General features: G+C 39.3%; 1 protein-coding gene across 1 annotated transcript; it reads left to right on the top strand.

The window, feature by feature from the left end:
• The first annotated feature begins 2471 nt into the window (after positions 1–2471).
• Ptges3 (prostaglandin E synthase 3) lies at positions 2472–25251 on the top strand. Its single transcript, XM_005335646.4, has 9 exons — positions 2472–2625; positions 4309–4807; positions 17760–17873; positions 18014–18083; positions 19156–19254; positions 19831–19920; positions 22725–22787; positions 23777–23801; positions 24087–25251. The coding sequence occupies exons 1-9, from the start codon at positions 2472–2474 to the stop codon at positions 24104–24106; spliced, it is 1134 nt and encodes a 377-aa protein (XP_005335703.2). The 3' UTR covers positions 24107–25251.
• Positions 25252–25659: the final 408 nt, after the last annotated feature.

The raw sequence follows: 25659 nt of genomic DNA on the forward strand, positions 1-25659 counted from the left end.
TGAATCGGGGAGGTAAATAAACCAATAGGGGACAAGGAAATAATTATGGATTAGGATGCAGTTGTCCTGAATTTTCAAAAATGCTGTGAGAAAAAGCAGTTTTTACCCACAGCATTTTGTTTTTAAATAGGCAGGATCTCCCTAAATTGTACACTTAGCTTCAAACTAGGAGACTCTTGCCTCAGTATCCCCAGTAACTGGGACTACAGGTGCCTGGCTACAACACTTTTTTAGTTGTAGTTGGACACAAAACCTCTATTTTATTTATTTTTATGTGGTGCTGAGGATTGAACCCAGGGCATCAATGTGCAAGGAAAGAGCTCTACCATTGAGCCATAACCTCAACCCTACAACACTTTGGCTTTACTGGGGATTGAACTCAGGGGTGCTCTACCACTGAGGTATATCCCCAGACCATTTTTATTTCGAGACAAGGTCTCACTAAATTGTCCATGCTGGTGTTTACCTTGTGATCCTCCTGCCTCAGCCTCCTGAGTCTCTGGGATTTCACAGGGGTAGATATATACCATTGTGCCCAGCTTCCACACTTTTTGTACCAGGGATTAACCCAGGGATGCTTAGTCACTGAGCCCTTGTTTATATTTTATTTAAAGACAGGGTCTTGGGGCTGGGGTTGTGGCTGAGTGGTAGAGTGCTCGCCTAGCACGTGCAAAACCCTGGGTTCAATCCTCAGCACCACATAAAAATAAAGGTATTGTGTCCAATTACAACTAAAAAATATTTAAAAAAACAAACAGGGTCTTGCTGAGGCTGGTTTTGACTTGGGATCTTCCTGCCTTAGCCTCCCAAGCCACTGGGAGTCACAGATATGTGCCACCATGCCTAATTCAGCACTTCTGTTAAAGGAATTTGCCAGTGGGGTTTCAGTCTTATGCTATCTTAGATTCCTCCATTTTAAATCCATTTTATATTTTGTTGCCAGATTTTTTAAAATTTGTTTTTATTTATTTATTTTAAAGAGAGAGTGAGAGAGGAAAGAGAGAATTTTTAATATTTATTTTTTTTAGTTCTCGGCAGACACAACATCTTTGCTGAGGATTGAACCCGGGCCGCACGCATGCCAGACGAGCTCGCTACCGCCTGAGCCACATTCCCAGCCCCTGTTGCCAGATTAATCTTTATAGAGCATAAGAGTGTTAGTCCCCTACCTTAAAAAAATAAAAAAGTAGCTTCCCATTGCCAAAGATTTAAATTGTACACAATCAGTCTGATATTAAGTGCCACCATTAATTTGGGAATGATTTTGCTACACTCTGGGCTGCTTAGGACAGAGGCTGGCAAACTATGGACCGAATCTATCCCACCCTATTGTTTTTGTCTAACTTATTTTACATTTTTAAATAGTTGGGGGAAAATGAGAAAAATAATTCATATTTCAACATCATTAAATAGCTTTATTAAATACAACTACCCTTATTTGTTTACATACTGTCTTGGTTTCATACCACTGTAGCAGAGTTGTAAATTATTTTGTAGCCTTAATCTTCCCCTTATAAAAAAATGTGGCTAACCATTGACTAACTCTTCTGTTTTTCATCTTCTCACCTTTCAAGATTTCTGATGTAAGGGGTAGGGGATAAAATATCTGTCCCCACAGCAGGATTGAGGGAGAGGTGTAATGTTTGTATTTATAAGGCTGAAGCAGGAGAATTACAAGTTCAAAGCTAGCCTGGACAACTGTTAGGTAGACAATCTCAGAACAAAAAAGGACTGGGGACATAGGTCAGTAGAATACCCGAGGTTCCCTTCCTGATACCGAAAGGGGGCGGATGGGGTTGGGTGGGGATTCTGTTGATCCTTATATAAGGCTGTCAAAATAGAATTTAAAAACAAATGAAAAGCCTCCCCGCAAAACACAAATAGTAAGCCAAATATTTAATTAAATTGACTGAACCAGTAAAATAGTAAAGTTTGTTCTATGAACATTTAAGAAACAAGATATTTACAGGAATAAAAATAATCAGAATGGGCTGGGGATGTGGCTCAAGTGGTAGCGCGCTCGCCTGGCATGCATGCGGCCTGGGTTCCATCCTCAGCACCACATACAAACAAAGATGTTGTGTCCGCCGAAAACTAAAAAATAAATATTAAAATTCTCTCTCACTCTCTCTGAAAAAAAAAATAATCAGAATAAGGTTGTAAACAAAATGGTTCATTGACTACAGAGTAATAAAACAATAAATTGGTAGTTTCATAGTTTTTTTTAAGGGGGGGGTGTAACCAGCGATTGAACTCTGGGCCACTTGACCACTGAGCCACATATTTCCAACCCTATTTTGCATTTTTACTTTAGAGAGGGGGTATCACCGAGTTGCTTAGGGCCTCACTAAATTGCTAAGGCTGGTTTTGCACTCCCAATCCTCCTGCCTCGGTCTCCCAGACAACTGGGATTACAGGCATGCCTAGGGCCTCATAGTCAGTTTCTGTATAAGACAGAAATCTACAATTTCATGTCTAAGATCTACATTATAATTAGCAAAGTGGAAACAGGTACCTTCTCCTTGAGAATTAATCCGAGGTCAAGAAGATTAATCAACGTCCTAGGCACCCTTATTTCCATGCAAGTCTTGGATACAGACCTCTCATCCCCATCCCTGACTAAAGGTAGGGCCATTTTACCATTGAGCTACATCCTCAGCCCTTATTTAGGTGGTACTGGGGATGAACCCAGGATCTTGCACATAATAGGCAGGCATTCAACCATGGAGTTACATCCCCAGCACCCCCATTTTTTTTTAAATTATCTTGAAACAGGGTCTTTATAAATTGTCAAGGCTGGCTTTGAACTTGATCCTCCTTCCTCAGCCTCCAGAATAGGCTGGCGCTAACTGCTTCAAGCTGGAAATTTTTTTTTTGTACCAGGGGTTGAACCCAGAAGTGTAACCACTGAGTCACATCCCTAGCCCTTTTTAAAAATAGTTTTTTAGACATGGGCCTTTATTTTATATGTGGTACTCAGAATCAAACACAGTATCTCATGCATTCTAGGCAAGTGCTCTACCACCGAGCCACAACCCCAGCTCCCATAGCCCTTTTTATATTTGATTTAGAGATAGGATCTCACTAAATTGCTGAGGCTGGCTTTAAACAGGATCCTCTGGCCTCAGCTCCTGTGCCACCATGCCCAGCTGGATAACTTTTTTAAGACCTGTCCTGATAATTCCATCCAAGATAGACTTCACTTTATGCTCTCATTACTTTTTGTACTTCCATTATAGCAACCAGTTGATTTTGTATTTTTGTCTTCCTCAAATGGTAGCAGGCTCTTTGGAGTTGCAATATTTAAAACCCTTTTAGTGAGATTTGAGCCTAGGAACCAAGCTGCACAGTATCAATACCATAAATACCATAAGTATCGTATTAAAAAGACGCCCCAAACCTTGTTTTAAATATTTTTTGGCAGTGCTGGGGGCTGAAATCAGTCTCCAGCCTGCCAGGCAAACATATATTAGTCCTGAGCTACATCTCTAGCTCTTTACAAACTTTTTTTTTTTTTTTAATACTGGGGAGTGAACCTAGGGGTGCTCCATCATATAGTTTTTTTTAGACATCCCTGTTCCTTTGCAGTTTTTATGTCTCGCTAAGTTGCCGAGGCTGTCTTTGAACTTATGATACTCCTACCTTAGGCTCCAGACCCACTGGGATTACAGGCTTGCCCCACAGCACCCGGTTTTCCCAGCGTTTTATTGCGCTTTCCCCCAGTCTCCTTGCCAGCAGCTTTGCTTCTCTTGGTTACTATCCCACACCAGACCTTATCCCAGTGCGTTGCACGAAGACACAGTGCAAGACCTAACAGTTTAAAACAGACGGACAGGTGGGCAGCCGCACCGCAAAGATGTGCGTGGAAACCCCGAGTTTAGTATGAGACTCCCCCTCAAATAGCCTTCCTGTCTCACCTACAGCAGTCAGGTCTCAAAATAGAGGCCAAAGCCCGCCCCCAAAGGCAAACGCTCCTTCTCAAAGTCCTCGCACTTTCGCTGCCCTGGACAGTGTCCCCAATCTTCAGAAACCGGCGAGGTGGGCCCAGGCCCTCGATTCTGAAGTTAGCCCTTTTCCGCAAATTTCAGGAGCACAGGCTTTTCACAACTTTTTGCGATGGACTGTTTCCTCAGTGGCCTCATTTATCCACTCAAGAGTAACCAATGCCCCGCTTCACTCGTCTAGTCCCCCAACTTTGCATCCCTGTGCCTTAATCTTACTCTCAGAGCAAACGCAGCCGTTTGGTCAGGGAAATCGCCAAAGGCGCGTGGCCGGGCGGTTAGGCAGCCAACGGTTTTCTAACGCGAGAGGGGAGCGCGGGAGGAGAGGCGGGAACTAGTCAGCCACCCGAGGGGGTGAGAGGGCGAAGGGCGGGGCCCGCGCCGGGAAGGATCGCGAAGGAGCAGGGTGGCCCCGCCCTTTCCGTAGATATCTCTAGAAAGCCGCGCAGGAGCTCGAAAACAAAGACTGCGCACGCGCGGCTACAGGGCCCGGGCATTTTGCTGCGTCACCAGCCGCCGCCCGGCCTCACCACCCCTCGCTTGCACGCACGCACGTTCATTCTCCGTCCTCGCGCCCCTTTTCCTACACTTTCCTCTTCTCCCCGGTCGAAGAGCCGCTCTCTTCGCGCGGTGCATTCTGGGGATCTAGGTCGAGCCCGCTGCCGCCGTCGCCTAAGGAGAGCGACTAGAGGCCGCGATTGGGGAGAAAACGCCGGAGTCGCCATCGGAGAGGAGCCGATTCCCCAGCCGCCGCTGCCAGAGAGGCCCGCCTACCCGTTCGCCCGTCCCCCTGCCCCGTTCACAATGTGAGTGCGACATCCCGCCGCGGGAAGGTCGCCCGGAGTGAGGCCGAGGCCGCTCTGGGGGCTCCTGAGCTGCCGGGAAGTGGCTCTCTGCCCTCCCCCCTCTTGCGGCCCCTTAGGCTCATTCTCCTCAGTGGGGGCAATCGTCCCTGCCTGGGGGTGGGAGGTCCCGGGATCCTTGTTCCGGTTACCGTTGGCTAGTGGAGGACATTTTTTCCTCCAGATGTCTGCTTCCCCCACCTCTAAACCGTCCCTTTGCGGCCCCGATCCTGGCAGAAAGCTCACTTTTTCCACCTCCTGCCATACGGGTCGCTCGTAACTCTCCTAACTTAGCCCTGGGTCCTGAGCTCCTGTGAGCTTTTGCCGAGCGGGCGCTCTGGAGGCGTGGGCACTGTGGTCCTGCCGCTTCTTCATGCCGCGGCCAGGCCTTGGGTCAGGGGTACCCGTGGTGGGTGCCATCTGAAGCTGATGTTGTTCCTGGTATTGCACCACGCGGCCCTCCGCCGTGAGCGGCAGGTACTGCTAGGCAACTAGAGGGAGGCATGCAGTCTCCACAAGTTACTTCCTCTGTGTCTTGGTTTCTTGAATGTGGGTCCTTCCAGGACGTTTCCTAACTCCAGTTTCTTGAAAATAATGAAGTTTGCCTAAATTCAGCCGCTTCCCTGGGAGCGAGAAGTTACCAGGTCGAGTTGGAAAAATGTGTCGACGTTTTCTGTGTTCCACGTTAAACTTTAAGTGAGGTTTCATTATATTTTTAATGTAAGGATGGAACAGGTAATGTAATTAGCTTTTTAAAGTGCTTAAGTTTATGTTTATTGCAGGTTCGTTGGTAGTGTGTTTTCCTTTGCGGTGCTTGGGATCAAACCCAGGCCCGCACATGGTAGGCAAATGCTTTACCATTGAGCCACATTCCAAGTTCCAGGTAAAGATAGCGATCTTAATTATGACAAAGGAAAACCTCAGTGATTTTAACCAATTAAGAATTCTTGGCACTGTTTTCCAGGCCTTACGTTCTCCTCAAAAGCTTAGTTTTTCAAATGTGAGATTTTTATAGTGAGGAGGACTAACTCAAGTCACTATGGAGAACAATGTTTTTCTATAGAAAGCAATGTACTTTCCAGGGTTTAATTATGTATTTTATAAGGCTAGAAATCTAAATAAGTAAGTTTGAGATACACTGAAGTCAGTTGATGGCTGAGCCTGCCAGGAGAAAACCTTTATTTCTATGAATAAGGGTGAATATCAGAACTTTTCCAGGATTCCCAATTCCCTCCAGAGTGACTTCTAGTAGAGTTTACTTTTGTGTGTGTGTGATGCTGGGGATTGAACCCAGGGCCTTGTGCATTCGAGGCAAGCACCCTATCAATCAAGTTATATCCCTAGCCTCTAGAGTTTACTTTTTAAGAAAATATGCTAATGTAGCCCTGATACATTAAATTTTGAAGGCAAAAGCAGAAAAGGGGGCTGGGGATATAGCTCCTTTGGTAGAGTTCTTGCCTTGAATACACAAGGTGGTCCTGGGTTCAATCGCCAACACCACATACAAAAAAAAATGTAGCAAGGAGATTCTCGGTCTTTTTTTAAAAGGAAAGAGAGAATTTTAATATTTATTTATTTTCTTTTTTAGTTTTTCGGCGGACACAACATCTTTTGTTTGTATGTGGTGCTGAGGATCGAACCCGGGCTGCACACATGCCAGGCGAGTGCGCTACTGCTTGAGCCACATCCCCAGCCCGGGGATTCTCAGTCTTAACCCCCATTCTTTTTTTTTTTGGTACCAGGGCTTGAACCCAGGGGTGCTTAACCATTATGCCACCTCCTCAAACCCCCCCCCTTTTTTTTTTGAGAAGGAACTCCATAAGTTGCTTAGGTCCTTCCTAGTTGCTAAAGCTGCCTTTGATCATTCTGCCTCAGTCTCCTGAGCCTCTGGGATTATAGGCCGGTGCCACTGTGCATGGTTAAAATGCCTTTTATAATTTGAAAATTTATGTAAGGAGAAGGTGAATTTTTGGATAAAGCATAACTAATTTAATAGTAGTCAAGATATCTTTTCATGAAGAATATTGTATTTGAAGTGGCTTGATTTAAAACACTTTCTGGACATCAGTTAATAAGTAAAATGTCAAGGTATGTAAATATATGAAAGGTGTAGCAATCAATAGTCTCAAAAGCATTTTCTCCTTACTTTCATATTTGCTCTGTTGAAGAGACCAGGTGTATTTCTTTAAAAGTGCTCAGTATGTGTTATCTTGTAAACTCTTAAGGCCATTTTATCCAGCTATTGGCTTAGATGAGTTGAATCTTAGGAGTCAGTTATTTGGATTGGAAGAGATCTGTAATGTTTTGTCATAAATTCTACAAAGAATCCATCTGATAAGAGTTTAATTTGTTGATGTCTGTTATGAAGTTGTGGTTTCATGTGTGTGTGTTGGGGGGGGTGGAGGGTACTAGGGATTGAACTGAGGGGCACCCGGCCACTGAGCCACATTCCCAGCCCTATTTTGCATTTTATTTATTTATTTATTTATTTAATTGTTTTTAGATATTGATGGACCCTTATTTTATTCATTTATTTATATGTGGTGCAGGGGATCAAACCCAGTGCCTCACACATGTTAGGCAAGTGCTCTACCACTGAGCTACAACCCCAGCTCCTGTATTTTATTTAGAGACAGGGTCTCACTGAGTTCTTAGCACCTCCCTGTTGCTGAGGTTGGCTTTGAATTCAGGATTCTCTTGTCTCAGCCTCCCAAACAGGGATTACAGGCATGTGCCACCATGCCTGGGTGTTAGGAAGTTTTTTAGAGATGGAGAGATTTATGCTGAAAGTCTTGAGGGTTTGGAGATTTTTTTTTCTCCCTATATAGAAACTTCCTGATTTCCTACTTGAAATTGTTAGATTACAAGTTTTTTCAAGTACTTTATGTGAAAGTCTCCTGATTTCATATCTATTTTGGAGAAGGTTGTTTTTTTTTCCCCCCCTTTTTTCTTCTGTGGATTTAACCTAGGGTCTCCATGTTGGACAAGCACTATCTCTGTACTACATCTCTAGCCCTGAAAACTGGAGTTTTAATTCATCTCTTCTTCATTTAAGATTTTGCAGGGCTGGGGATATAGCTCAATTAGTGGAGTGCTTGCCTCATATGCACAATGCCCTCACATGTTCAATCTCCAGTACCACAGACACACACACACACACACACACACACACAAATAAAAAACCTTGGCAGACATTGAACATGGCTGAGGCATGAGAATGACAAGCTTCCAGGCAACTTAGAAACTGCCTCAAGATTTTAAAAATGAATTTAAAAAATAGGGTTGTTGTGTAGCTCTGGTAGAGTGCCCATTTAGCATGGGGGAGGCCTTCGGTTGAATTCCTGCCACACGTTGCCCCCCACAAAAAAAGACCTTGCATCAACCTAATGTAGGGAGTGCTACTTTGCACTTCCTTATAAATTATTACCATGTAGGAGCAGTTAGCAATGGGTGATGAGCTAGTTTTACTTACTTTTGTGTCTGTGTTTCAATACATTTTCTGGAAACATACTCTTGACTCTCTGTAATTTTAAAACCTTATTTTGCTATATCACTCAGTAGGATAAAACCCCCCAAATAAAATGATCAGTTTTAGCCTTCAAAATAAATTGTCATAGCATATTGTATATGGTTAATTTCTTTAAGGTAGAAAAGAGTAAATGATGTTGGCCTTTGTTCAGTGTTGATTTCCTAACCACTGTAACCTGGCAACTGGATTTTCTTCTTTCTTGCTCAGTTAGACTTTAACTAGAAAACATTAACTAAAAATGACAAAAATCACATGCATGCAAAGTGACTGTTTTATTAAGATTGCCCTTTTTAATTTTTGCACTCTAAAAATTTAGATGCCTATATCATTTAGGGGTTTTAGGTAGTTAGTGATATCCCATTTTAGGAAAACATACCTTTGTAATATCAATTGTTTCGAATCAACTTAGTTTTTTTTTGTTTGGTTTTTGGCACTGGGGATTGAACTCAGGGGCATTCGACCACTGAGCTACATCCCAGTACTACCTAGGCTATTCTTGAACTTGGGGGATCCTCCTGTCTCACCTTACAATAGCTGGAATTAAAGGTGTGCACCTTTGCCCACAGTTTATAGTTTTTGTTTTTGTTTTGGTGCCTGGACTGAACCCAGGAGCACTTAGCCATTGAGCCACATGGCCAGCCCCCTCCCCCTGCCTTTTTGGTACCAGGAATTGAACTTGGGGGGATTGACTACTGAGCTACACCCCCAGCCCTATTTTGTATTTTATTTAGAGACAGGGTCTCACTGAGTTGTTTAGCACCTTACTGTTGCTGAGGCTGGCTTTGAACTCCTAATCCTCCTTACTTGGCCTCTGGAGCTACTGGGATTACTAGCCAACCCTTTTTATTTCAAGACTGGTTCTTGCTAAATTGCTTAGGGCTTCACTCAGTTTTGAAGCTGCCTTTGAACTTGTGATCCTACTATTTCAGCCTTGGATTACTTACAGGCATCACCCACTGTATCTGGCCTCATCTGAGTTCTTAAATGGAGAATTGTTGCATCCAGTAAATTTCACTATCGAAATACAGAGTACGTTGTATTAAACTTTTTTGTTTACTGTGTGGATAGATTGTGATAGATTAGATTTTATAGATTTATTTATATATTTTGGTATTGGGAATTGATTCCAGGTGTGCATAACCACTGAGCCAAATTCCTACACATAACACACACACCCTTTTTATTTTTTGGAGACAGTTTTTCCAGATTGCTTTGGGCTTCACTTTGTTGAGACTGGTCTCAAACTTGATAGAACTAAAGTATGTGGCTGGGCACAGTGGCACATGCCTGTAATCCAGTGGCTCAGGAGGCTGAGACCGGAGGATTCTAAGTTCAGAGCCAGTTTCAACAACTAAGCAACTCAGTGAGACTTTGTCTAAATAAAATTTTTAAAAGGCTGGGTACAGGCTGGGGTTATAGCTCAGTTGGTAGAGTGCTCGCCTAGCATGCGTGAGGTACTGGGTTCCATCCTCAGCACCACATTTTTTTAAAAAATGGTATTGTGTTCATCTACTATTTTTAAAAAAATATTTAAAAAAATGAAATAAACAAAAAGGCAGGGGATGTGGCTCAGTGGTTAATGGCCCCTGGGTTCAGTCCTCCAACCAAAAAAATAAAGTATATCAAGTTGTATACTGGTAGGGAATGAATGTATTATGCCTCCAGTGTCTTATATGTTTAAATATCTAAATAAAATTATTGGGGCTGGGATTGTAGTTCAGTGGTAGAGCACTTGCCTAGAACCTGTGAGGCACTGGATTTGATTCTCAGCGCCACATTTAGAAAAAAAAATGTATTGTGTCCATCTACAAACAAAAAAGCATTTCTTCAAGAAAATGAAGTTACTATCTACATCACTTATTTTTCATCAATAAAGATAAACTAAACTAAGCCAGGAATAAAACGCTCTTTTTTTTTTTTTAAGTTGTAGATGGATAGAATGCCTTTATTTTATTTTTTATGTGGGGCTAAGGATTGAACCGAGTGCCTCACATGTGCTAGGCAGGTTTTTTGCTACTGAGGCCAAGCTTATCTACTCTCAAAGTATGTAAGAGGATCCCAAGGTTAAGGCCAGTCTCAGCAATTTAGCCAGAGCTATTTCAAACTGAATGATTAAGAAGGGTTGGGGTTGTAAATCAATAGTAGAGCACTGGTGGATTCAGTCCCCAGTGCCATGAAAGAAAGTCTCTGAGAAAGCCATGCATATCTCTTCAAGTTGCTTAGCACCTTTCGATGTTGAACTCCCGATACTCCTGCCTCAGCCTCCCAAACCGCTGGGATTATAAGCCTGCACCACCATGTCTGACTACCCTTTTTATTTTGAGACGGTGTCTTTCTAAATTGCCCAGGCTGGCCTCAAACTTGATTCTCCTGTCTCAGCCTTCCAAGTCACTATAGATACTGGTGTGCATCACTATGCACAACTGAACAATTTTATTAAATGACCATTTTTGCTGTTTTCTCCAGTGCATCTGACTACGGATTAAGATGCTAATGTTTTGTAATTAGATGATAACATGCTATTTTTTCACAGTGATTTTGAGTAAGAATCCCAGTATTGTAATGATGTACCATATTTGTATATGTAGAAAATTTGTTTATTTATTTCAACATTTTGCATTTTTAAAAAATATTTTTTCAGTTGTCAATGGACGTTTATTTTATTTATTGATATGTGGTGCTGAGAATCGAACACAGTGCCTCACACATGCTAGGCAAAGTGCTCTGCCACTGAGCCACAACCCCAGCCCTGGTTTGTTTATTTTTATTTTAGTTTTTAATTGACATGTAATTATACTGATGGGGTGCAATGTGATTTTTTTTTTTTTTTTTTTTTTTGGTGGTGCTGGTGAACTAGGGATTAAATTCAGGAGCACTCAACCACTGAGCCATGTCCCCAGCCTTTTTTTTGTATTTTGTTTAGAAATAGGATCTCATTGAGTTGCTTAGCACCTCACCTTTGTTGAGGCTGGCTTTGAACTCGGGATCCTCCTGTCTCAGCCTCTTGAGCCACTGGGATTACAGGTGTGTGCCACCACACCTGGCTTAAATTTATTTTAGATGTGCACAATAGTATAATTTTTTTTTTCAGAAAACTTTTTTGTCAATGGACTTTTATTTTAATTTCCTTGAATGCAGTGCTAGAATTGAACCCAGTGCCTCGCACTTGCTAGGCAAGGGCTCTACCACTGAGTCACAACTCCAGCCCCTTAGAGTGTATTTTGACACAGAGTGTATTCGGGCACAGTGGCCCAAATTTATTTTAATTAGGAGTATAATTTATTTTAATTAGGATCCTGTTCTTGTGTTTAGAAGCCTTGATTTGAGGGCTGAGGTTGTAGCTCAGTGGTAGACTGCTTGCCCAGTATGCATGAGGTACTCAGTTCAATGCACAACACCACATAAAAAAAATAAGGGGCTGGGCCTGTGACTCAAGAGTAGAGTGCTTGCCCAGCATGTGCAAGGTGTTGGGTTCTATCCTTAGCACCACATAAAAAGATAAATAAATAAAATAAAGGTATTGTGTTCATCTACAACTAAAAATGCCCTTGATTTGTAATGAAACTTATCTGGACAGTGATGTAAAAAGAAAGATTTTAAAAATAGCTGAGGGGATAACTAAAATGATGAGAAATTCTGTGTGAAGAAAAATCTAGGGATTCCACCTCTTGGGTCCCCTTCGTCCTCCAGGAGAAGTCTTTTCTGCTGTCCTTTAATAAACTTCTAATTTCTACTCTGAAAAAAAAAAAAGAAAAATCTACATGTATATATGTATATTGGAACCTAATGTATTTCAGTGAGTCAGATTTACTTGAGTTATGATGGTAACTAAGATTTATAAACCTTTTATATTCTGAAAAAAAGTAATATATATATAATATAAATATATATTTGCCTTGTGTAGGGTATTGAACTCAGGGGTGTTTTGTCCTTATTGTTGGAGGTAGCGACAAATTATATGCTGTAGCATTCTGTTACATCCAGTATTCCTTGAGGATGGAATCCAGGGCTTTGTACATATAGTTGAGTGCTTTATCACTGAGCTGCATCCCATACTCAGCCCTGTTTTGTTGAACCCAGGTGCACTTAACTACTGAACTACATCTCCAGCCCTTTTTATTTTTTGAGACAGTCTTGCTTAGTTGCTTAAGACCTTGCTGAATTGCTGAGTCTGGCTTTGAACTTGGTGATCCCCCTGCCTCAGCTTCCCAAGCTGCTGAGATTAGAGGCATTTAGCTTCCTTGGGGCATCTATTTTTAAATTGTGGTGCTTGTAATTTTCTACACATTAGGATTAAAAGCTACCTGATTAAGACCTATAGGAAAGAATTTCAGGCCACGAAAAATTTAGTTCCTTCATTTGACATTATATAGCCCTAGTACTGAGCTTAGAAATGCTGGTCAGAAGAACATGAAATGTCCCTTTGGGTTTGCTTTATTTTGTTTTTCTCTAAGTAGTGGACTTACATAGTATATGGAGAAGTATAAACAATTTTTATATCTGTATTAAAGTGAATTTGTAGATTGGCACTGGTGTGAATTTTGCCAATGCTAATAAAAAGGCTTAAGATCAGGTATAGGCATTCAGTCCCCTTTCCCTGAATTTATGTATCTTTGTCCCAATTTTATTTTCAGCAACCACTGAAAAATGTAGAAGCCATTTTTGTCTTCACCTTACCCTGTGGCTTAAATAATTTAAATTTCTTTATTGCCTAGGAAATTATTGTATTAGTTTGATATGGCTGCCATAATAAAGTATCACAGACTGGGTGACTAAACAACAATTTATTTCCTCACTATTATGGCAGTCCAAGATTAAGATTGTCAACAGGGATAGTTTCTTCTGAGGCCTCTCTCCTTGCCTTTCTGGTTGCCATCTTTTGTGTTTCTCTTAATTGCATGTGTCTTAATCCCTTCTTATGAGGTATTTCATTTTGGATCAGAACCTACTCCAAGATCTTGTTTTCACCTAATTACCTTAAAAAAAAAAAAAAAAAAAAGCCAGGCCTGGTGGCTCATGCCTGTAATCTAGTAACTCAGGAGGCCAAGACAGGAGAATCAGGAGTTCAAAGCCAGCCTCAGCAACTGCAAGGCAATAAGCAACTCAGTGAGACCCTGTCTCTAAATAAAATACAAAATAGAGCTGGGGATGTGGCTCAGTGGTTGAGAACCCGCGAATTCAATTCCAGTACCACCTCCCCCTACAAGAAAAAGAAGAAAATTTTTCTCCAAATATAGTTACTTTCTTAGGTGCTTGGGATTAGGACTTCTCTCATATATATATAATGTATACACACACACACACATATATATATATATTTGGGGGGGTGCTGGAGATTGAACCCAGGATCTTGTGCATGGAAGGTAAGCACTCTACCAACTAAGCTATATCCCCAACCCTGGACTTTATATATATTTAGGGGAAGAGCAATTCATCACATAATGGTGATACAAATATATAGATTACTTGGTGTGAATCTGAGGAAAGTAGATTGATTCTTTCCTTGTTCTGGTGTCTTTAATATGAACAGAAATTGGACATAACTTTCCTATGTTCATATATAATATAGGACCAGTATAACTCCATATATGTGTAGCAGGAGTGGTATGTTATATTCTGTTTGTGTGTGTGTGTGTGTGTGTATGTGTGTGTGTATATATAAAATGTCAAAATATATTCTATTTTCAAGTGTAACTAAAAATGACATAAAAAATAATAAAAAAGTTGTTGCTGGGGTTGTGGCTCAGTGGTAGAGTACTTGCCTAGCATGTGTGAGGCACTGGGTTCGATTATTAGTCCTACATATTAAAAAAAAAGTAAAAAAAATTCATACACACAAATCCAAACAAACTGAAGAGCTGAAAAATTCAGTTTAACCAGGCTACTCCTTCTAGAGGTCTTTTTTTTTTTTTGGTGTGTGTGCACTAGTGATTGAACCCAGGGATGTTCAACAACTGAACCAGTCACCAGTCTTTTATTTTGAGATAGGATCTCAACTGAGTTGCTGAAATCCTCACCAAATTGCTGAGGCTGGCTGTGAACTTGTGGTCCTCTTGCTGCAGCCTCCGAAACTGCTGGGATTATAGGCATGCATTGCCATGCCAGGCCAGGCCCATTTTTTATTTTGAGACAAGAGTCTTAACTAAGTTTCTTAGGATCTAACTAAATTGCTGAAGCCAGCTTGCTTGCTTGCTTTCTTTTTTTATGTTTATTTTTATGTGGTGCTGAGAATTGAACTCAAGTGTTACACACATGCTAGGCAAGAGCTCTGTTACTGAGCTACGACCCCAGCCCTGAACCTGGCTTTGAAGTTGGATATCCTCATGCCTCAGCCCCCCAGGCTGCCAAGATTACAGGCATGCACTACCATTCCTCTTTAATCTCCCTCCCCTTAATTTTTTTTTTATTCTTAGTTACACGTGACAATAAAGTCAATTTTGATACGAGTATATTCTAATTAGGAACCTAGTCTTGTGGATATGCATGATCTACAGGCTCTTAATATACAAATCTCTTAGTTAGCTGTCTTGTAGTCAAGAGCAGTTTTTTAATTACATGATGGTCAGGATTTGTTAGTAGCCTGAAAGAACTGGTTTATGGAATCATTTAACATGTTCCTTTGCCTCATATTTCATCTAAGCTGGAATTAAGTTAAGGTTGATTGGTTGGTTGGTTGATTCTTGTACTTATTTTGGGTACTGGGGATTGAACCCAGGATTCACACATGGTTGGCAAGTGCTCTTTTGTTTGTGCTTACCTGCATCCCCAGCTCCAGTAGTCATTCCTTTGTGTGCTCAAATGGCCTCTTGGTAATGAAGGAACTTTATGTTGCTTCTTGTTTTTAATTTTGCATGAAGGGGGATTGAGCCTAGGGCACTATACCACTGAGCTACATGCCCAGTCTTGTTTTTTGTTTTGATACAGGATCTCACTAAGGGGCCTCAGTTTGCCTCTTGCTTCATTCAGCCTCCTGAGTTGCTGGGATTACAGGTGTGCACCACTATGTCCAGCTGATGTCTCCTATTTTGAATGACTTCATGTTCTTCAAAGCTTCATTTGGGCTGGGCACAATGGTGCATACCTGTAATTCCAGTGGCTCGGATGCTGAGGCCAGAGGATCAAGAGTTCAAAATCAGCTTCAGCAACTGCAAGACACGAAGCAACTCTGTGAGACCCTGTCTCTAAATAAAATACAAAATAGGGCTGGGGATGTGGCTCAGTAGTCAGTGCCCCTGAGTTCAATCTCCAGTTACCCACCCCCCCAAAAAAGTTTTATTTGTGCAAAATGTCCCAAGTTCATATGTCCCACCTTAGATCTGGTATCAGCCATTTATGTAAAGGAACTCTGAGCTATACCAATACTTCCTACCTAGTCCCTAGGTAGCAAGTATTTTCAGTTAACCACAACTCATTACCATATATAAAGTACATTGTGTCTATAAGAAAAGTAGAAATAATATGTGGTCTATTGAAGAAATAAATCATTGAATCAGCATGGTAACATTCTAAGTTATAATTCCCTATTCCTCAGAAGTTTGGTTAGATCTTTTAAAATAGCATCCTGGGGGCTGGGGTTGTGGCTTAGTGGTAGTATGCATGCCTAGCACGTGTGAGGCTCTGGGTTTGATCCCTGGCCCCACATAAAAGTAAGATAAAGGTATTGTGTCTACCTAGAACTAAAATAGATAAATAAATTTATGTTTTTAAAAGCATCTTGCAGGGCTGGGGACATAGCTCTGTTGGTAGAGACCTTGCCTTGCCTTACATTGCACAAGGCCCTGGGTTCAGTCCCCAGCACCATACACACACACACACAAAAAAAAAAAAAAAAAAAATCTTGCTGTGTTGCCCAGGCTGGTCTCAATTTTCTGGGTTCTATTCATCCTGCTACCTCAGCCAGCAGGGTAGCTGGAACTACAGGCCTGCATACAGGCAGGGAGGTACTTGATTTAAAGGGTTAGGAATTTCAAAGTTTGGAATCAGCTGTCTTGATTTATGACTAAGATTTGAATATATTACTCCCACCTTTTGGGAGGAGTAACTGAAGACTGAACCCAGGGGCACTTTACTACTGGGCTGCATCTATTGTCCTTTTTAATTTGTATTTTGAGACAAGAGTCTCAAAAGTACAAAGAATTCAGTAATACAAATAGTTGAAATTGATGTGGTTCTATCTCCTGTCATCTTTTTAGCTCATTCTTTAAATTCAAATATTGTTCTGTGCCTTTAAATATGTTTAAGAATTTTATCTTTCCCCAATACTGAGGATTGAATCTAGGGTCTTTTGTTTGCACTCTATCATTGAGCTATTTCCCCAGTCTAGTTGTTCCTGTGCCCCCAGTACTATAGATGGAACCCAGAGGTGCTCTAGCACCGAGCTACATTCCTCAGCTCTTTATATTTTGAGACAGGGTCTCAGTAAAATTTCCCAGGCTGGCCTCAGATATCTGCCTCAGCCTCTCTTGAGTCATCAGATTACATAATTATAGGTGTGTGTGCCCTAGGAAGATTGATGTCCTTCTGAAACTGAACGTTGTTAGAGCTCTGTTTTACCTTAGAATATAGTAGTTGTTGTACCAGGGATTGAACCCAGGTATGCTTAACCACTGAGCCGCATACCTAGCCTGTGTATGTTTTTACTTTGAGACGGGGTCTTACTAAGTTGCTGAGACTGGCTTTGAATTTGTGATACTCCTTCCGCCTCCTCAGAGTCCCTGGGGTTACAGGTGTGTGCCACCATGCTCTGCTACCTCATGAATCATTTTAGTGAACTATCATGGTTATACAGGACAATATTTTTGTTAATTTTTATTTATTTATTTATTTATTTTTCAGTTTTCAGTGGACACAACATCTTTATTTTTATGTGGTGCTGAGGATTGAACCCAGCGCCCCTCGCATGCCAGGCGCATGCCATGCATTACCGCTTGAGCCACATCCCCAGCCCTTGTTATTGTTAATTTTTAAAACAAAGACGGATGGTACATGTTTCTTATTCTAGTGATTGGGACACTGAGGCAAGAGGATCAAAAGTTCAAGCTATACTGAGCAATTTTTTGAGAGCTTCAGGAACTTAGATCTTGTCTCAATAAATAAGGGCTGGGCATGATGGCACATACTTATAATCCCAGCAATTTAGTAAGGCCTTCAGTAATTTAGTTAAGACCCTGTCTCAAGATACAGCAGGGCTGGAGATGTGGCTAAATGGTTAAGCATCCCTGGGGTCAATCCCTGGTACCAAAAAAAAAGCGTTTAAAATTATAGTAAATTGCCTCAAAATAGTATCAGAAAGAATAGAGAAATGTATTACTTATGTATTGAACTTTGGGTGTTAAGTAAATATCGTTAGGAGTTCCAGCTTAACTTTAATTTTTTTTCTCTTTGTAGGCAGCCTGCTTCTGCAAAGTGGTACGATCGAAGGGACTATGTCTTCATTGAATTTTGTGTTGAAGACAGTAAAGATGTTAATGTAAATTTTGAAAAATCCAAACTTACTTTCAGGTAAATTGCTATTTTACAACATCCGATTAAAAATTTATTTCAGACAAATAAATAATTGGCTTGTATGTTTTTTTTCCCCAAAACGTTGTTACTAATCTTTGAAGAGGCTTATTTCTTTTTTTCTCTCTTTTTTTGTACAGTTGTCTTGGAGGAAGTGATAATTTTAAACATTTAAATGAAATTGATCTTTTTCACTGTATTGATCCAAATGTAAGTAGTCTTAATGTTTTTATCGTGATTTAAATGGTAGAGAAATGGACAACATACTTCAAGTGTTCTAAGATGTTAATTTTTTAACAGTTCAAAGTCTTAACTTTATATAGCAATATCTTTCTCCTTTTTCTGCTTATTTTTGATCATGCTATGGTACTTGGACTTGGCAGCAGTCTTGAGGCTTATCTAAGAATAGAATCTTTAAACCATTCTGTGGTAATGCCATATTTAGTCAAGTCCTTTTTTTAAATTCATTTATTCATTCATTGATCTATCTATTTATATTTATTTATTTAATATGTTGCTGAGGATGGAACCTAGTTCCTTACACGTTTGGGGCAAGTGCTCTACCACTGAGCTATAACCCCAGCCCTTTAGTCAATTCTTAAAGGTTTTATATCACCTTGTGCAGGCAAGGAAAAAAATAATGCCAGATTAAACTAGAATTGTGGGGGGCTTCTTCTCAACCTCCAATTGGATAGTTTTGAATTTTTCTTTTTTAAATATTTTTTAAGGTATAAAGGGATACATAATATCTTTGTTCATTTTATTTATCTATTTATTTATATATTTATGGTTGTAGATGGACACAATGCCTTTATTTTTATAAGGTGCTGAGGATCGAACCCATTGCTTCACACATGCAAGGCAAACGCTTCCATCGAACCATAGCCCCCCCCAATACCTTTGTTTATTAATTTATGGTTTTTTTAATATATTGAGGGTCGAACCAGTGCCTCACACATGCTAGGCAAGTGCTCTGTGACTGAGCTACAGCCCTAGCCCCTAGTTTTGAAATTTTTAGCTGTCAAGGGCCTGCCTCTTCAAGTCTGGAGAATATTTAGGATAAGAAATGAAAAAAGGAGAGGTGAGAGCCAAGTGATGGTAAGTGCCTATAAGCCCACTTACTCCTAAGACTGAGGAAGGATCATTAGATACTGAGCACCAGCCTGGGCAACATAGTAACTATAGGTCTGTCTCAAAAAAAATAAATAAATAAATAAAAATAAAACAGGCTCCTTTAGTGATACTGAAGTAATAAATGGTTTGATGGTGCTTTTGTTTTTAGGATTCCAAGCATAAAAGAACGGACAGATCAATTTTATGTTGTTTACGAAAAGGAGAGTCTGGCCAATCATGGCCTAGGTTAACAAAAGAAAGGGCAAAGGTAGGTTTTTCATTTTCTTAAAGTTAATATTTTAAATAATGAAAGATAACACTTATTTTTATTTCAGAGCTAAATATAAAAGCTCATAGCCTTACTTTTTTCCTCTAACACCAAATGTCGTTAGAAAATCAATTTTCTGGTTGATGTGCATTCAAGAAAAGACTTTGGGGCTGGGCTTGTACATGAGTGGTAGAAAGTATGTTTTGCATGCACAAGATCCTTACTTTAATCCCCTGTACCATAAATGGTGGGAAGGTACATAGATAAATAGACATTGCATAGGAGAAGCCTTTGTAAAATACTTGATTATAATGTGAGAACCTGGTTTGGTCACTGCAAAAATAAATTATTCAAGTATGTGCGAATTGTTCTACCAGTTAATTTAGTTTTTTTTTTTTTTTTAAAGTTAGGTTTACCACTGAACCCTGTTGATTTGATGGGGATTTTTCTATTTTTGTTTGGGTTTATGTGTGCACACACATGCCTGCAACAAAGTAGATGTGAGCCTGAAGTTCAAAACATGTCTTAAGGTGCAAATTAACCTAATCATAGGGTGTTATTTGTATTGATCTATAGCTTAATTGGCTTAGTGTGGACTTCAATAACTGGAAAGATTGGGAAGATGATTCAGATGAAGACATGTCTAATTTTGATCGTTTCTCTGAGGTAAGTTCTTTTAAATGCATTCTCTAATTCCCTACCCCCAGTAAAGTTTTATGTAGTCATTTTAATTTGATTTTAAGCACCTAATGCAATTCAAGATAGGCATTTTCAAGACCATTCTTTGGTAACACCAGATAAGATCTCAACAATAATAATGTAATCTTAAATCTTAAGTTTTTTAAAGATTAGGTTCTCAAGTTGATGTGTAAAGACAGTATATACACTATACAGTCAATCAAGCACAGCTAGTTACTCTAGCATTAAAATGGATTTTTTTTAAAGCATGAATGCAGTACCCATTGCTTATATTTTAGAGCTACATAGTACAGATATAAATAATTAAACCAAGAATCATGGTGCCTTTTTCACCCTGAGATGTGTGTAGGGTCATTGTTGCTTTTCAAGACCAGGGAGAAGGGCCTTAATAGAGCCTGTTTTTGTGGCTAGGGATGGGGAATGCTGGGGATCCAACCCAGGGCCTTATGCAGGCTGTGTGCTACACAAGCATTCTACCACTGAGATATACCCACATCCATGCTAGTCCTTGTTCTTCTGTTTTCTAAGATGTCACACATTACCATGGCAAAATTAAAAAAAAAAAAAAAATCTAATCACTGGTGGGTAGAATAGACCTTCCCAAACGTGCTAAAACAATTCTGATTAGAAAAGAGAATATTAGGGCTAAGGATATAATTCAGTGGTAGAGTGCTTGCCTAACATTCAATTCCCAGCACCATAAAAGAAAGAATTGATTTGCAAATTCATCTGCAATTTAAAATTTTTTAAACCAACAAGATTTTATTTGCATTTCTTTTATGAAAATTGTTGTTTATGAAAAAGTTGTTTCTAGATTCTGAGTATTTGACTACTTAAATTTAACATCTCAAATGACAATGGCACCTTGTTTCAACAGGAGGGGAGGATAGTGGTTTCATGTGTTAAGTGCTATATCTCTTGTGCCATTGTACCCTCAATACTTACCATTGGGCGTGGCACATTTTGAGCATTTTTCCTGCTCAAATATAATAATAGAAGCATTCAGCAGAGCCCTCGAACAGTATGGAAACTTACTACAAGTTATTCATGTCATTCAAGACCAGATTGTGCCAGATGTGGTTGGTACATGCTTCTAATGCCAGCTAATGAAGGCTGGGGGGTAGTAAGGATTGAGTTTGAGTTCAGCCTGGGCAACACAGTAATACGCCTTCTAAAAAAAGACAGACACCAATGAATAGGTTGCAGAGAAATTTTATACTGAGATTTGACTAGGGGTTCTCTGTGTTTGTATCTATTTACTTATTTATTTTTGTGGCAATGGGGATTGAACCCAGGGCTTGGGCAAACTAGGCAAGTACCACAACTAAATCACACCCCTATCTTGTGGCACCCTTTTGTACCTGAGATTGAATGCAGGAACGCTTATCCACTGAACCCCGTCCCCATCCGTTTTCATCTTTTATTTTGAGTCAGGATCTTGCTTACCCCTTTTATTATTGATGTTAAAGATAATTTAACATGGGATCTGTCTCAAGTTTGTTTATGTGCCAAACAGTACTAACTGTAGGCACGTGGTATATAGCAGATCTCTGGAATTTGGTTGATTTTGTTTATATAGCTGGAACTTCATAACTATTGAACAGAAACTTAATCATTTTCTCCCCACCCCTGCCCCCAGCTCCTAGCAAATACTATTCTATTCTCTTCCTGTGCATTTGAAGACTTAAAGACACCTAATATAAGCAGAATTGACCTATGACTGCTTGCTTTATTTAATAAAATGTCCTCCATGGTCATCCATGTTGCATGAGGCAGGGTTTCCTCTTTGGTGTCTCTGGTGGTAGGAATCAAAGCCAGGACCTTGTGCATGTTAACAAGCATGCATTCTCACTGAGCTATGCCCCTGCCAGAATTTCCATCTTTGTTAAGGTTGAACACATTACATGGTATGTATGACTTAAGCTTAATCACCCTTTCAGTTGTAAAAACTGGGCAAGCATATAATTGAATATTTTCAAGTTTTACATTTTTGTTTACAAAGTTATACATGGCTATTTACATAATTTTATTTTTTTAAACTTAAATATTACATAAAACTTAATTTAGGGAGAAAAGTCCCTGTGGTAATAAGTTGTTTACTGTTGGACTATCTGTGTATCTTAAAGTAATATACTTCTTAACTTTATATATCAACTAAAGATGGGAAATTACTGCTTCATGTAAGTATGCTCAATTGTTTAGTCCCTGTTTATTGTAATTCAAGAGCATTTTCCACAATTTGTACCTCTCAAGTTATGTGGTGTCTTCATAGTTACTGTTCATTTTTTGTTTGATATTCAGGCCTTCTGTACAAATTAACCATCTTAAAGGCTTGATTTTAAATCATTTTATCGGTTCTTTACAACACAGTTAACACCGTAATGAGAGTACAACAATATACATGCCAAGTAACTTAATACACAGAGCTTTACAATTCTAATGAATCTCATCCTTTTCCTGCACCACTAAACACAGATTTTTGATGGTCTATTTCTCCTTCATATATGGGGTGTCTTGCTGAATGAATTTTAATAACCTCACTTTTCTTCAGGGAGAACCTAGGCTTAATTTTTCTTCAAGTTCTGACAGTTTTGTGAAATTACCTAAGAAAATATACCTTTTCCAGAAAGGCAAGGGTCTTAAGATTCTTCTGCATTTTTCATTTGTGGAAACCTGTGAGAAAGACTTAAGATTTATTCTGGAGTGTGCAGCCTAATAATTAGGACTTAATTTAACATCATTTTTAAAACTAATTTTTACACTTCAAATAGATGATGAACAACATGGGTGGTGATGAGGATGTAGATTTACCAGAAGTAGATGGAGCAGATGATGTAAGTCTACAAATGCTTTTTTTTTTTCTGTTTACTTTAATAGTGAGAAGCAATGCATTTATAGGTTGTTTTATATAGACTCAAGGTTGCTTTTTTTCTTTTTGTTTTTCCAAAAAAATACATAGGGAAAAAGCAGGTTTTAAAAATGTGCCCATTTTTGATAGATGGGTACCTACTAGGGAACTGGTGTTTGTGGACCATTCCTAAGGGGCTGGATTTCATAAGAATCATTGCATAGCCTCATCATATAGTTTATTCAATTAAGAGTAAGTTTAGGGTAGAGTGCTATTATGCACCCTTGAAGTACCAGAGACTTAGGAGGCTATAGCAGGATGATCACAAGTTCAAGGTCAGCCTCCACAATTCAGTGAGCCCTTTAGCAACTATGAGGCCCTGTCTCATAAGAGGCTGGGGATGTAGCTCAGTTAAATCCCCAATACATGCATCCCCCCAAAAAATAAGTTTAGGGATTACTTAATCTGATTAAGAATGCAAATTAAATAGGTGTAAAAGTAAAGAGACGGACATTATAAATCTGTAAGAGGAAAATATACTAATTAGACTATTTGTTCAACTTCTGGCATTCTGTTGATATCTAGAAAATTATTCAATATAGTTTGGAAAATATTTTAATTTTAGTATCTAGAATTAAAATTTGTTTTCATTGACCTTTGTATTGAGCCATTTTTCTTTTCATCGAATGCCAAGAGAGAAGAGGACAGTTTATGGAAGAATTCAAAGGGTGTGCTAAAGTCTCACCAGGAAGCACACACCAATTTTTACAGAAAGTTAGATCCTCTGCTGTACATCCATTCTCCTTAGTAAGCCAGTATACCTTAAGTTCACTGATTAAATTCCTGTATTCAACATAACTGTATATCTTTGGTACTTTAGTTAAATAAAGTGCTTTGGCTTCTTCAGCTAAACTGCTTAGATAATGGGATTATTTGACCAGCTAGGTAACTTTTTTTCTATTTCTCATTCTATAGGATTCACAAGACAGTGATGATGAAAGTAAGTATTTTCATGAAAAGTATGTTTATACAGTGATGTTTCATGTCAAAGGCCAAACTTTCAAAGTAGAGATGTCAGCTTGGTAATGGTTTTTGGTAGAAAAATAAAGTTTTATGGCATTGAATAAATAGCCAAGGTAGAAAATGTCAATAATTTGAGCTAGTCAGAAGCAGTTACCCACTAGGCTGAAACTTTTAAATTCTATTTTGGCTGCTTTTCCTATAAAAATAATATCAGTACATTGTTCCCTTGTGATTTATACTAATGTTTTAAAACTCCTTTCAGAAATGCCAGATCTGGAGTAAGGAATATTGTCGTCGCCTGGATTTTGAGAAAGAAAATTACTTCTTCACAAGATTTCATAATTGAGAAAATTCCTGAGTTAGCTCTAAAGGCAGATGCTGTATTTGCCTCCTTTAACCCATTTTTCAACCTGTTTTTTCCCCCCTTTTTTAAAGGCTTCACTAAGGGTTGATAATGTACCATTGTATGGGGCAAATTTAAGTCAGCTAAGGCACTATCCTTATGCATGAACATTTCCCAGACTTCCATGAAGCTGTTGAGGTCCTAGGCAATTGATAACTGCAGTTGTGATAAGTAAAAACATTTCACCTGTCTCCTTTACTTTATAATATAATTACTGACATGATAGGAAGCTCTCAGCTTAGGGAAAGATAACTAAATTTTAGGTTTTAGGATATGGACTCAAGAGTGGCTGAAACAAATTGGCTGACATCTTAAACTGATAACCTGCCTTTCCTCTGGTGTACCCTACAGGATTGTTACACTAAAGTTTATTTTTCAGAAAATTTACTGCATATTATTGTATGTAAGTGATTACTTGTCAGTGTTCCAGATGTATCTTAGCTAAAACTAGTGAATGCCCTTAACTTAGATGGTTTTTGAAGCCTATACATTTGGTATTATTTGGCCCTTAAGCTTTTACATCTCTTAGCATGGAGGACGAAGAAAGCTGTACATTGTTGCTTGAGAGTCTGTACATTTAGACCAGATTTGTATTTGCACTGTCAGTATGGCAAATGAGTGAAAAAATGTTAATACACTATTGGATTTTTTTATTTCTTTTTTTTTTTTTTTAATTCAGCTTATCTGGCTGAAAACCTCAATTTATGTTCATGACAGTGGGGATTTTTTTAAATGTCTACATTCTTTCTAATAAACTGTTGGAAGACTTCTTGGCTGTCCTTTTAAGTGTCTGGTTTACTGTAAATTCATGTATTTACCATTTACTGGAATTTGAGTTTTTATTTCTGAGGAAGAATTTGGGGCTGTTTTTCTGTTTGGGGAAAAAAAGAGGCTTGCTGTAATGTCACAGGAAACCTTTTAAAAGTTAATCTGTAATAGAAAATTGTAGCTGAAATTCGCAGTGGCTGGAAAAGAAAGTGTTGTGATTTGATTGAAATAAAACTAAATCTGTTGTCCTCCTAAATCTGTGGGCTTCTGCATTTTGGCAGTTTCATTCCCTCACAGCTTCTGTATTTATCATAGCATAGAAATGCTTTGTATTTCAGCACTTCTTTAAAGTGTTAGTGCTAGAGATACAAACATAAGTCCCTCAGGTGATATGCTATATGTGGGCAGCTCATAGGCTAGTCCATGGGAACAAATATATTTGAGGAAAAAATAGTTGATATACATAAGGAATTGTAGAGATTTCAAAGGAAAACTAAGACTTTTTCTTTCCATTTGGTATATGACTGTACTGAGTGATATCCAAAACCATTTTGGAATGCTACTAGAAAATCCTAGGGGCCCTGGGCATAGGAACAGTTTGCATTTCAGTCTGATCCTTTTTTTTTTTTTTAAACAGAGAGAGAGAGAATTTTAACATTTATTT

Source organism: Ictidomys tridecemlineatus, chromosome 6, assembly GCF_052094955.1.
Source record: "Ictidomys tridecemlineatus isolate mIctTri1 chromosome 6, mIctTri1.hap1, whole genome shotgun sequence".
Classification (NCBI taxonomy): Eukaryota; Metazoa; Chordata; class Mammalia; order Rodentia; family Sciuridae; genus Ictidomys; species Ictidomys tridecemlineatus.